General features: G+C 39.0%; 1 protein-coding gene across 5 annotated transcripts in view; it reads left to right on the top strand.

The window, feature by feature from the left end:
• Positions 1-14,744, top strand: part of LOC126473542 (pericentriolar material 1 protein-like) — a 390,146-nt gene that overhangs the window by 196,256 nt on the left and 179,146 nt on the right. For all 5 annotated transcript variants that reach the window (XM_050100664.1, XM_050100665.1, XM_050100666.1 and 2 more), the window contains 2 exons: positions 8,333-8,503; positions 11,350-11,490. In XM_050100664.1, the coding sequence (XP_049956621.1) occupies positions 8,333-8,503; positions 11,350-11,490 (312 nt within the window). The remainder of the gene's footprint in view (positions 1-8,332; positions 8,504-11,349; positions 11,491-14,744) is intronic.

Here is a 14,744-nt window from a genome sequence, read left to right as displayed (position 1 = left end):
TTGTTCTAATCAGAATCGACAGCAGACCAACACCGACAACGATAGTTCAGGTATACATGCCGACGTCGCAAGCTGAAGATGAACAGATAGAGAAAGTGTATGAGGATATTGAAAGGGTAATGCAGTATGTAAAGGGGGACGAAAATCTAATAGTCATGGACGACTGGAATGCAGTTGTAGGGGAAGGAGTAGAAGAAAAGGTTACAGGAGAATATGGGCTTGGGACAAGGAATGAAAGAGGAGAAAGACTAATTGAGTTCTGTAACAAGTTTCAGCTAGTAATAGCGAATACCCTGTTCAAGAATCACAAGAGGAGGAGGTATACTTGGAAAAGGCCGGGAGATACGGAAAGATTTCAATTAGATTACATCATGGTCAGACAGAGATTCCGAAATCAGATACTGGATTGTAAGGTGTACCCAGGAGCAGATATAGACTCAGATCACAATATAGTAGTGATGAAGAGTAGGCTGAAGTTCAAGACATTATTCAGGAAGAATCAATACGCAAAGAAGTACTAAGGAATGACGAGATGCGTTTGAAGTTCTCTAACGCTATAGATACAGCAATAAGGAATAGCGCAGTAGGCAGTACAGTTGAAGAGGAATGGATGTCTCTAAAAAGGGCCATCACAGAAGTTGGGAAGGAAAACATAGGTACAAAGAAGGTAGCTGCGAAGAAACCATGGGTAACAGAAGAAACTCTTCAGTTGACTGATGAAAGGAGGAAGTACAAACATGTTCTGGGAAAATCAGGAACACAGAAATACAAGTCGCTGAGGAATGAAATAAATAGGAAGCGCAGGGAAGCTAAGACGAAATGGCTGCAGGAAAAATGTGAATACATCAAAAAAGATATGATTGTCGGAAGGACAGACTCAGCATACAGGAAAGTCAAAACAACCTTTGGTGACATTAAAAAAAGCAACGGTGGTAACATTAAGAGTGCAATGGGAATTCCACTGTTAAATGCAGAGGAGAGAGCAGATAGGTGGAAAGAATACATTGAAAGCCTCTATGAGGGTGAAGATTTGTCTGATGTGATAAAAGAAGAAACAGGAGTCGATTTAGAAGAGATAGGGGATCCAATATTAGAATCGGAATTTAAAAGAGCTATGGAGGGCTTACGGTCAAATAAGGCAGAAGGGATAGATAACATTCCATCAGAATTTCTAGAATCATTGGGGGAAGTGGCAACAAAACGACTATTCATATTGGTGTGTAGAATATATGAGTCTGGCGATATACCATCTGACTTTCGGAAATGCATCATCCACACAATTCCGAAGACGACAAGAGCTGACAAGTGCGAGAACTATCACACAATCAGCTTAACTGCTCATGCATCGAAGCTGCTTACAAGAATAATATACAGAAGAATGGAAAAGAAAATTGAGAATGCGCTAGGTGACGATCAGTTTGGCTTTAGGAAAAGTAAAGGGACGAGAGAGGCAATTCTGACGTTACGGCTAATAATGGAAGCAAGGCTAAAGAAAAATCAAGACACTTTCATAGGATTTGTCGACCTGGAAAAAGCGTTCGACGATATAAGATGGTGCAAGCTGTTAGAGATTCTGAAAAAAGTTGGGGTAAGCTATAGGGAGAGACGGGTCATATACAATATATACAACAACCAAGAGGCAATAATAAGAGTGGACGATCAAGAACGAAGTGCTCGTATTAAGAAGGGTGTAAGACAAGGCTGTAGCCTTTCGCCCCTACTCTTCAATCTGTACATCGAGGAAGCAATGATGGAAATAAAAGAAAGGTGCAGGAGTGGAATTAAAATACAAGGTGAAAGGATATCAATGATACGATTCGCTGATGACATTGCTATCCTGAGTGAAAGTGAAGAAGAATTAAATGATCTGGTGGACGGAATGAACAGTATAATGAGTACACAGTATGGTTTGAGAGTAAATCGGAGAAAGACGAAGCTAATGAGAAGTAGTAGAAATGAGAACGGCGAGAAACTTAACATCAGGATTGATGGTCACGAAGTCAATGAAGTTAAGGAATTCTGCTACCTAGGCAGTAAAATAACCAATGACGGACGGAGCAAGGAGGACATCAAAAGCAGACTCACTATGGCAAAAAAGGCATTTCTGGCCAAGAGAAGTCTACTAATATCAAATACCAGCCTTAATTTGAGGGAGAAATTTCTGAGGATGTACGTCTGGAGTACAGCATTGTATGGTAGTGAAACATGGACTGTGGGAAAACCAGAACAGAAGAGAATCGAAGCATTTGAGATGTGGTGCTATAGACGAATGTTGAAAATTAGGTGGACTGACAAGGTAAGGAATGAGGAGGTTCTACGCAGAATCGGAGAGGAAAGGAATATGTGGAAAACACTGTTAAGGAGAAGGGACAGGATGATAGGACATCTGCTAAGACATTAGGGAATGACTTCCATGGTACTAGAGGGAGCTGTAGAGGGCAAAAACTGTAGAGGAAGACAAGAGATTGGAATACGTCAAGCAAATATTTGAGGACGTTGGTTGCAAGTGCTACTCTGAGATGAAGAGGTTAGCACAGGAAAGGAATTCGTGGCGGGCCGCATCAAACCAATCAGTAGTCTGATGACCAAAAAAAAAAAAAAGGACTTGAGTAGGTGGTGGTGGGAGGGTGCATGGGACAGGTTTTACACTGGGGGCGGTTACAAGGGTAGGAGCCAGAGAGTAGGGAAGGTGGTTTGGGGATTTCATAGGCTCCTACCCTTGTAACCACCCCCGGCGTAAAACCTGTCCGATGCACCCTCCCACCACCACCTACTCCAGTCCTGTAACACGGAAGGTGTACACGATCAAAGGCAGAGCCACGTGTGAAAGCACCCACGTGATTTACCAACTGACCTGCCTACACTGTGAAGCCTTCTATGTGGGAAAGATCAGCAACAAACTGTCCATTCGCATGAATGGACACAGGCAGACAGTGTTTGTTGGTAATGAGGATCACCCTGTGGCTAAACATGCCTTGGTGCACAGCCAGCACATCTTGGCACAGTGTTACACCGTCCGGGTTATCTGGATACTTCCCACTAACACCAACCTGTCAGACCTCCGGAGATGGGAACTTGCCCTTCAGTATATCCTCTCTTCCCGTTACCCACCAGGCCTCAAGCTCCGCTAATTTCAAGTTGCCGCCGCTCATACCTCACCTGTCATTCAACAACATCTTTGCCTCTGTACTTCCGCCTCGACTGACATCTCTGCCCAAACTCTTTGCCTTTACAAATGTCTGCTTGTGTCTGCATATGTGCGGATGGATATGTATGTGTGTGCGAGTGTATACCTGTCCTTTTTTTCCCTCTAAGGTAAGTCTTTCCGCTCCCGGGATTGGAATGACTCCTTACCCTCTCCCTTACAACCCACATCCTTTCGTCTTTCCCTCTTTCGTGACGAAGCAACCGTTGGTTGCGAAAGCTTGACTTTTGTGTTTGTGTGTGTGTGTGTGTGTGTGTGTGTGTGTGTGTGTGTGTGTGTGTGTGTGTCTATCAACATGCCAACGCTTTCGTTTGGTAAGTTACATCATCTTTGTTTTTAGATATATTTTTCCCACGTGGAATGTTTCCCTCTATTATATTAATACATATTCTAATATTCCTCAATTTATATGTTGCATGAGCAGTGGTCACACCACTGTTACTACTTCACAGTATGCTAACTCATTTGATTTTATATTTGTGAAAGTGACTGAATCAACGTGCTGTAGATCATAGATGCAAAGTGTGAGGAGATGTGTCGCATTCATATGGGTGGATGCTTGTTGCAGTAAGGTGACCAGTGTCTAGTGGATGGCATCTGCTGTGCCAAGGCAAACTCTCAAGCAGAAAGTGTTCTGAGCTGGTCAGATAGCCATGACTTCCATTCGTGGAAATATTTGTAGGAGGTTGTACTTTTACTCATGGGCCATAAATTAATCATTAATGCATTTCCATCAGACTGAAACTTTTAGCATACAGACAAAATATGGTTTAAAATTGCACCCAAATTCTTGACTTCGTATTAACATTTTTCATTGTTTAGCACTAGACTATGAGCAGATACAGCTACAAAACAACTTGAGTGGAAGGTAACACTTCTTCCAAAACTTCCTTATTGCACAGTGTTGACCGTTTGTGCAGGTAGCTGGACTTAAGACTGTGAGGGGTGGCTGAGTATATTGGAGTCGTCGTGGGGCCTAGCTGGTGGCCAGTGTTTATGTCAGAAACTGTATACTCCTCACTAAAATAACTTTGTGACACAAGCTTCAACATGGGGAGTGGTGAGGTCCAGGTGCCACTTGGCTGCAGCTCTTTCTCAAGCTGTGTTGTCTGTTTGGCAGGTTCGAATGGAATTGTATCCACACTGGGAACAATACTCCACTGGAATCTGGAAATCATGAAGCTATTTTATATAAACACACACACTAACCAATCACAACATTATTTTATTAGCCTTTTTTTTTTATTGCAGCGGCCTGTAGTAAGCACAAGGAGTCAAAGATCTTGGATATTGTATACAGAGTTTCAGCATAAAACACAGGAGATATGAACTGAGAAGATTAGCAGTTTCCAGAAGAAAATGTTACTAAGGATTCGTGTATATCCACCCATCAGTTGTCTGTAAAACGAGTAGTTTATTTCCATGTTTTGTATTGTGAACAGTGTTCATCACTTGGTTTGAATATTTGTCTTCCAAGAATGGATGCAAGTATTCTTTCTTTACTATGATGATGGTAGAGACTTTCAGTCACCTTGTATACTACATGATCATATGTATTCTCCCAAGGAAGGTGAACAGTATGACACAGAATTAGACAATCAGCCACAAATACAAGTGAGGCAGTGGACTGTAAAGCAAAGCTAAAAAAAATGGCCTGCAGTGATGTTCCATTAAATTTAAACATTCTTCAGTATTACTTTGCTTATGTGTGTCGTTGTTTTGCCAGAGTCTGTGATTATTAGACAACAGATCCATTTTCATATTCAGGATTTCCAAGTAACTTAAACTGCTGATTCATGATTGAATTTGTGCTTTATTTTCCGCATTTCATCTAAGAGACATTGCTGCATATGCCAGCAGAGGTGAAGAAAAGTGTGACCCACTTCATAAAGTGAGACATTGCTTTGTTTCCTTCATAACAAAATCCTGACATCAGTGTTACTAGAATCGAAGCTTAACATCATCACTGACTGCAATAGTAACAAAATTGGTGTTTACATAGGAGATCAGTTCTACAACTATTATGCATTTTATTGAAAGCCTGCTAGGTGCTGGAAAGAGCTGTTTTTCCACTTACTTATTATCTTAGCAACTTCACCCTATGTAAAGAAATGACTGTGAGGAATGTGTGACAGATGTAAAGATAACAGAGAAAAATTGACTGGGAAAAGAGGATATATTTTTAGTGACAGCCTACTTTATACACAGGAAGGGGCAGTATGTTTATGCATAATGTTGCAGAGGGACTTTACCGACTGCAAACAAAATTAGTAAACTGGCTGCTGCAAAATTTACTAAGATTATGGGAGAAATACTTGCAAGTGCGTTAGGAAGGAGAGTAGTTTAAAATAATATTTTTTCTACTCGAGAGAGAGAAAGCACATAATTTTTTCTTTTGATTCTCAGTTATTGTAGTTATATATCCTAAAATAAACTTATTTGCTTAATATACATACTTATTCACTTAATACACATACTTTTCCCTTTGAAATAGTGTGACGGTCATCTTCCAGTAACATTTCTATATTTTGCAATGTCATTTAAAAGCAGCAGGTTCATAGCAAAATGCTGATTGAAGGCTGTGTCAAAGTGATAATTACTCAGTCAGAGTGGCATATGCAGAAATGTGAGAGATTACTTACAATCAGCAGTTTTCACACAGCATAAATTCATGCCAATTTGAAAGTTCGCACGAGATAACATTTGAGATTTTTCTATGTGCATCAAACCATAAAAACTATTGAAATGCACATAATGTAACTGTCTCACATGCAGGTACTTTCCAAAATTATAATTAATTGTTAGAGCACAAACACCTATTGATTTGTCACTTGCAATTTGTAACTTACCTTGTGACTTTCATGTTTGAAATCAATACTGAATTTGTATTTTAAATTTCACAACATTAGTTTGTGCTCCTAATAATGACAAGCGTATGCTGCTGCCAATGCTTATAGACATAAATTGTGTCTTCCATTAATATCCTTTTTTTTTTACTTTCCTACACTATTTTTCTTTAATATTCATGTTTACATGATGACCAGTTCCTGCCAAACCAAAATGTGTGGTATATAATGTGTGGTGCATAAGTCGTATGAATTGCTTCAAAAGAAAATTCAGTTGAGAAAACTATAAACTTACAAGACAGAGCAAGTACTTAAATTCAGCAGGTGGAACTCTCAACACTATAAATAGGTACATATAAAATCACAAGTACTATCATAAATTTTGAAACAGTGGAAAATCCAGTATGGAATGTAACAATACTAGAGAAGGAAAGTTGCTACTCACCATATAGCGGAGATGCTGAGTCGCGATAGGTACAACAAAAAGATTGACACAGTTATAGCTTTCAGCCATTAAGGCCTTTGTCAGCAGCAGACACACACACACACACACACACACACACACACACTTACGCAAACGCAACTTGCACATACGTCTGCAGTCTCAGAGAGCTGAAACCACACTGCGAGCAGCAGCACCAGTGCATGATGGGAGTGGCGATGGGGGAGGGGGGGGGGGTTTAAGGAGAAGGCTGGGGCAAGGGCAGGGAGGGGGAGGGATAGTATGGTGGGAGTGGTGGACAGTGAAGTGTTGCAGTTTAGACATAGGGCAGGAAAGAAAGTGTGGAGGGGGGAGGGGGTAAGTAGCAGAAAGGGTGTGGCAGTGAAATGGCGGCTGTGGAGTGCTGGAATGGGAACAGGAAGGGGGCTGGATGGGTGAGGGCAGTGATTAAAGAAGGTTGAGGGCAGGAGGGTTACGGGAATGTAGGATGTATTGCAGGGAAAGTTTCCACCTTCACATTTCAGAAAAGCTGGTGTTGGTGGTGTTCAGCAACAGGGTGGTCCATTTGTTTTTTGGCCACAGTTTGTTGGTGGCCATTCATGCGGACAGACAGCTTTTTGGTTGTCATGCCCACATAGAATGCAGCACAGTGGTGGCAGCTTTGCTTGTAAATCACATGACTGGTTTCACAGGTAGCCCTGCCTTTGATGTGATAGGCGATGTTAGTGACCAGACTGGAGTAGGTGGTGGTAGGAGGATGTTCCCATTCCAGCACTACACAGCCATCATTTCACCGCCACACCCAGTCTTTTAATTTCTTTTTATTTCTCTCCTTTCCACTACATACCCCCTCCCCCCTTCGCACCTTCTCTCCTGCCCTTCGTCTAAACTGCAACCCTTCTCTGTCCACCACTCCCACCATACTATCCCTCCTCCTCCCCACCCCAGCCTCCTCCTTACCCCCACCCAGTCGCCACTCCCATCATACACTGGTGCTGCTGCTCGCAGTGTGGTTTCAGCTCTCTGAGACTGCACACGTGTGTGCAAGTTGCATTTGCGTAAGTGTGAGTGTGTGTCTGCTGACACCTATCGCCTATCGCGACTCAGCATCTCCGCTATATGGTGAGTAGCAACTTTCCTTCTCTAGTATTATCATAAATTTTGGAAATATCAATTCTCTCCTTGGGGAGAAAAGTGAAATATGTTAGAAAGTAGGGGCAAGTCACTCAGTCTCTAGAATGAGAAGTCCTACCAGTTTTCCCTCATCTTAGGTGTGCATGACCTGCTCCTCTTTTCTAACTTCCCCCAACCTATAGTGTTTTCCTCCCTGACAAAGATGATAACCGTTCTTAAACCTGGGATAGTGTCTTGTACTTTTATATTTATCTGCTGGCAATACTAAAAATTTTACCTCCTCTAGTTAAGTATTGGCAAGCCGTTTTGTCTTGTAATTTTATCAGGTGTACTAATTGTGTTCTGAAATTATTGTTATAAGGTGTTAACATATTTGGCTACCAATTTCTGATGTACTGCATAAGTTGTTCACATCCACAATCATTAAAGACTTGCAATGAGTTCATTTTGCATGTCAGATTTGTGTGTAAACTAAATAGTGTTGTTTGTAGTTTGAAGTGTGTGTTATAGTTACTGTTAATACAGTTATAAGTTACTGACAAAATGTTATAGTCTCTAGGTTATGTTCATAATGCCACGTTAATGTGTGGCAATAAAATGTCAGAAACTACTTTGAGAATTTGAGAGAGTCTCGTGCTTAGTATATTCTCAACATTAATGGCTCCTTGGTGACTAATTGCCTTAACAAATTTTTTTTCTCTTCAGCTACTCTAGGCAAAATCTTTTGTCAACATCTACAAAAACAAATGAAGTGCTCTCTGAACGATCTCGAAATGCTTTACATTCTTCTTGTCGTCAAGCGAGCCAGCAAAAGCCAGTAGCATCCTCAGCCATTTCTCCAGATCATTCTGTTGTAGCAGCAAGTTCATCATCACTGTAAGTTTCTTCTGTGATATTAGTGTAGTATAATGATGTACACAGTTAATTATACATTCCCAATATTAAAGAGAAAGTGAATCTGCTATGTTTTTTAATAATTCTTGTATAACAAAAATTAAAAATCATAAAGTTATTATCATTTAGAAGCACAACTAATGCAGACATTGTGGATATCGTATGGTGGTTTATGATTTTCATTATTTGATAAAATCTACTGTATGTGTACTGCTAAAAATAGTGTTAATTAACCATTATGAATTGGACTGAAATTTACAATTTTGCTTTGAATGTACATTCATTCTTTTTCCATTTCTCACGTGAGAGGAAACTATGCCAATTGATTTTTTGTGATTTCTGTGCACAATTTTTTACGCACTGTCATGCAAAATTATCTGATCTCTAATGAGCCTCTCAGTTTAAGAGATTACTAGGTAACTGTGCCCCAACATACACACAGTATGTGCAGTCAGTGAACATTTAGAAAATGTTCTGATAAAATTACTGAACAACAGTAATGTGAATCAACTGAATTTTCAGTTTTCAATTTTGTCAACAGTACAAGAATTCCATTCTGCTTTTACATATATGCACATAGTACAAGGACCATGAATACATTTATTGAAAACAATTTGAATAACATTTCATGCAGTTTTTCCCATTCCTGGTAATCATTCATGGTGCTGATTTTATCGATGTGCTGAAAATTTCAGTCTGTAGACATAATTAGTTTTATTTATGCTGGTTATCTTCGTGTCTTTGTGCCTCTCTCTCTCTCTCTATCTCTCTCTCTCTCTCTCTCTCTCTCTCTCTCTCTCTCTCTCTCTCTCTCTCTCTCCCCCCCCCCCCTCTCTCCCCCTCTCTCCCCCCCCCACCCCCACCCCTGACAAAAGAAAAAAACTGTGTCCCCCCCCCCCCCCCATGCAAAGTGGTAAGCAGGGGGGTCATCTTTCTCTCTTCAGGGAAAAATATGTAGGATCAACCTAGCAACTGGTTTAAATTGAATGTGGTGGAAAGTGTTATTGCCTGTGTAAAGAATGCATTGCCTGGTGCAAAATGATTCTAATAGTTCTTTGCTTCATTACTGTTATTGAAGCGCCTCGAAAACTTGCAGTTGTACTTTTATGATATAATGTACTGCGATCAATGTTTGTTCTTCTAGTGGAAGACTGATAGTTTGATTACTTTTAGGGAACATTTGTTTGCAATATTTATACTCCTACTCATTCAGGGCTACTACAGAGATATGCATTTTAATCTGTAAAAATCTACACTTTCAGTAAATATCTACTTTCTGGATCCCATTAATTAATCTGTACATCCCCATCATTAACAGTTTAGGAATGTATCAGGAGCTGATTTTACAAAACTGTCAAGTGGCTGTTGGTAGTAACTATTAATTAAAAAGATGTTGGTGAAGAAATTTCCATTCTGTTGGTATTGCAATTTTAACTGTCAGCTGAGCATCTTTAAATACCTCATGAATGCTTCTCTGAACCAGTTTCATGGATGTACTGAGGTTTCCTTCAGACATTGTGAATGATGCAGTAGTTAAGGCACTGGGTGTATATTTTGAATGAGTGGTGTTCAACAAGGATGATTCCTTTGAAAAGGACACAGTGTAGCAAACATGATTTATGTTTATGTCAGTGGCTGCATAGCCACAGTGTAGCAAAGTTTAAAATTGGTGATTTGGTCTTCTGTTTTTTCGCAACTATATCAACTAAGTCATGCTAATTGCCAGTAAATTAGCATATTGCACTAATGTTCTCACATTTATTTCGACAAAATTGGTTTATATAACTGAAGATATATGTTTTGACAATGACTTGGGTTCTACTCCAAGTTTAATGATTTATAAAAACACTTGATAATGACCTAAGGCCAAAACCTAGATAGTGAAATAAAACCTGTTGTACAGTCAAATGACAGTTACATCTTTCAGAAACTTAATTTATACTCCCTCACATGTCTAACTTTCAAGTAAAACTCATTTTAATTTTTCCCTCTGTCCTTACATTATTTAATACATTTATCTGATCGATACCTGTAGAATAAATATCAGAAACCATGCAGAACATAATTTAAGAGACCGTCGGTGTAAAAATTGTTGTTGTAGTCAGTACTCAGTAAAAGAGCCCTTGTGAAATTCTTACTGGTTGAGTAAGTGAGACAAGTACAATTTTAGGGGTGGTGTCTTCAGCAGAAGAAGTCTTAAGTAAAAGATCATTCTCAACAACAGTTAGCTCACTATTTGACACCTCCCCATACAGGGACTTTCTTGATTTTCTGTGTGTTTTTGGGCCATTGTGGTATGTTTATTCATTTTCTACATAAAAATCAGTGTTATGAGACAAAAAGAAAAACACGTAGTAATTCCCCAGAAGACTTGATAGAATTTACAATCTTCCACATTCTTAGAAAGTGCATTGCTTATGCACCACAATAGACAATGTTTCATGCATGAAAAGTTCTGTATCAAATTAAATCAATGTTATGGATTGCCGTGGTGCAGAAGATCTTCTGCATAATACAATTGTGCCCGTGCCACCTTAATAGTGAGGTAAGTACCTTTTCTTCTTTCTATGATTAAAAACTCTGAAACAGCTACCATGTTCACAAAATGTTGCTAAGGTGGTGTGGTAGTCCTTTCTTCTGCAACTGCCTTGTTTTATATAGAGTAGGGTCGCTCTTCTTTTTAATGTGTCTGCTCATCACCTAGAATCTAAGTTTACTTTTAAACCAGAAAAAGCACAGATGTGAAATTTTGCCAACAATTGTGACAGTACTGTTCATATTGTGAGATTTGATTCCCATTGATGAAGCTTTAGTTTCTGTCTTCACAGGCCCTGCAAAGAGAAGTTGAACACTAAATGTCTTGATGGAAATGTTGGAAATGTTAGTTTGCCTGGAAGGTGGCCTATTCAAGATCATACCAACAATTCATCAGGGAATACGGGACATCAAGTAAATCGGCATAAACAAAAGTAAGTTTAATCGTAGAATGCAGTCTTTCATGGCTGGCATTTGCATAGTTGCTAATATTTGTTTTATGGGCACTAGACCATGGCCCAAGGCTTATTCTATGCTGAATGTTTTATCTTCCAATGCGGGAACATCTTCAGATGCTTTAATGACTCAGAAAGCAGTTGCAGTCTCACACAAGCTCAGTAAGCCAAACTGTTTACATTTATCCATGAACAACCAGTTTGTGACATTATCAGATCACTGCCTAGCCCAATGTCATGCCAATGTATGTTATGGAGCTTGTACTGGGTAAGAGTTGGTCTGTTTGTTTTGCTTAGCTCTAAGGCTCACAAGATCAATAGTTTAAAGAACCGAACTATGGAAGTAGATTCTGCAGTAGCAATGAATAGACAGGAGGAGAAATTCAGTAGACTGCAAAAGAAGAAAGTAACTTTCCTACCTCATATGTGAATCATACTGTTATTAATAGGTTTGACTGGGATCTGTCTAAGAATGAAATAGATGTGCCTGCCAAATGCGGAAACTATGTGGCTGCACTCCATAGAATACTAATGGAAGACACTGTTGTTAATATTGAAATTGAAATCCATATTTTGCCTAAAGCAACTGCAGATGAATTATGCATAGAATTAGGTAGGATATTGCTTAGGAGCAAACTACCTTACAGGAACCTAAGGAAAAATGAGATGAAAGCTTGCTGAGGTTTAAATTCTGATAAAGATATTCTAATTCTTCTGGCAGATAAAGGTGATGCTGCTGTGGTAAGGAAAAATTAAGACGACTGCAGTAAACCATGACGGTACAGAGAACTTAAAGGAAATTCCACAATTTCAGTTCTTAGGAGAACTAATAAGCTTATAAAGGACTCTTCAGTTTCTCCCATTGACAAGAAGAATCTCATAAAATCAGGAGCACTATCACAAAGTTCACCAAAAATATACAAATACGGTATTCCATTAAGACCAATTGTTAGTGCTACTAATTGTGCAACCTATGGGATTTTGAAACACTTAACCACTCTCCTATAGCCATTTGTTGGCAAACTGACACTTATGTTAAATATTCTAGCCTTTTCTCAAAAAATAAAAGTCTTTCAGGTTGAATCCAAGTGATGTTATGATCAGTTCCTATGTTGTATCTCTGTGTATTATGATTCCTCCTAACAAGGCCGTGTAACAGTTGGAAAGTATTTTCGCAAAGGATATATTAGATTTCTTTGAACATTGTCTAACATCAACTTACTTTCAGTGAGAGGACAAATTCCGTGAACTGACTGATGGTGAGGCTATGGATAACCCATTCAGTGTAGTTGTAATGAATTATTATATGGAAAAATGTGAAGAAGCAGCCCATCAGATGGTGAAGAAGAAACCCTCATGGTGGGTTTGGTCGATGAATGATACTTTTGTTATATGACCTCATGGAGAAAAAGAACTCGGAGAATTTCTAAATTTTCTGAATAATATCAATTCTAATATGAAGTTCACTATGGAAAAAGCGAAAGGAGGTCAATTATCATTTTTTAGTGTACAGCTACTTTGGAAAGTTGATGAAGCTTTAGGGTATAAGGTCTACAGGAAGCCCATTCACATGGATAGAAACATTCCTAGAACTTCCAGTCACCATCCCAAGCAGAAAAGAAGAGTTATCAAAACAATGGTGGACATGGCTAAAAGATTCTGTACTTGGAGGACAAGCTTGATCATTTAAGAACTGCCTTCAGAAGAAGTAGCTGTGCCGACAGAGGGATAAATAGGGCACTACCCCTAAAAGATCTAGAGCTTTTAACAAAAAAGAGCCAACTAAAGGGAGTGTTTTCCTTCCACTGGTAAAAACTGTCACTCAGAAAACACAGAATTGATACAGTGTTTAAACTAACAGTAGGTGCACGAATATTTGAATACATCAAAAGATCTTTGCCCATGGCTTGCCACAGCAGGAGTTTATAAAATCACTTGCATGTGCAGTCATGTGTACATAGGAACTGCAAAAAGAAGCATGAACATGCATCTTAAGGAACACAGGAGAAATTGTCACCTGGGCAATATGGATAAGTCCACAGTAGCAGATTGTGCTGTGGCACCAGGGAACCACCAAATTTATTTTTCTGACTCTGTGGTTTTATTAAGATCTAATAATTACTGTGCTAGGGTGTACAGAGAGGCTGTAGAAATTTAAAAGCACAAAAACAGTTTTAACAGAAAAGAAGAATGATTGAAATTAGATAAGTTCTGGGCGTTAGTGGCAAATAAAACAAACAGCACCAACTCTTTCTTTCTACAAGCTCTATAACATTCGTCAATATCACTTCACTTTCCTAGGTAGTAGTCCGATGATGTAAAATCCAACTGTTGCATGGATACTTGTAAACAATTTGCTTTGCAAAGCTTATTTCAGACTAATTGATTTCTGAGTTGTTAAAGCCTCTGATAATGTCTCTAGCATTGGAAGACAAAAATGTTAGACAAAGAATTATCTCTTGGTCCATGGCCTTATGCCCATAAAACAAATGTCAGCAATAAAAGTAAGTTTGTATTCCTGCAAGTTTACCTGCATATTGCTTCACCACACCAGACAGTATTGTTTGATCTCTCAGTATGAATTTGATTGTCTGCTTCTATGATGATCATGACAAATCAACCCCTTAAGTCCACACTGGTGAAAGTAATCAGTCAGTAGACCATTTATGTTTGATTGTGATAAGGAAAGAAGGGGATTCAGCAGGCTGGTAATGGAGGCCCAGAGTGTTAGTGCCTCAGTCTTGTAGATGGCTATCTTGTAGTGCGTTTAAAAGTTGCTTTAATTAGTGTTTGTTGCACTGTGTATACTTGTCCATGTGAGAAACATGAATTTTTTTTTTTTAATTCACTCCACAACAATTGAATGTTTGCCCGTGAGATTTATTTATAGCCATATTGCACACTTGTCTTACCAAAAACTGAAGCCTTGTAAAGCTCGGAATGCTAAGTTAATTGAAATGAGTAGAATTTGTGGTATGAATACTGACTTGTCTCTTTCTTCTCTGTTTAATATTTTCACTTTTGTGAAGTTATTTAAAATATTTTTTGGTAAGGGCATGCCAGTTACATAGAGCAAATGTAGGAATTTTGTTGGAAAGTTTATGCTTTCATCTTGCTTTATCATTGTATTAATGGACTAAAAAGTTTTTTCCTCACTTGTATTGTACTCCGTATTCACTGATGTGTTTGTTGAACTATGCCAATTTTTGATGCTAGAGTTGTTCACCCACACA

Source organism: Schistocerca serialis, chromosome 4, assembly GCF_023864345.2.
Source record: "Schistocerca serialis cubense isolate TAMUIC-IGC-003099 chromosome 4, iqSchSeri2.2, whole genome shotgun sequence".
NCBI lineage: Eukaryota > Metazoa > Arthropoda > Insecta > Orthoptera > Acrididae > Schistocerca > Schistocerca serialis.
This window is presented reverse-complemented; position numbering and strand designations above follow the sequence as displayed.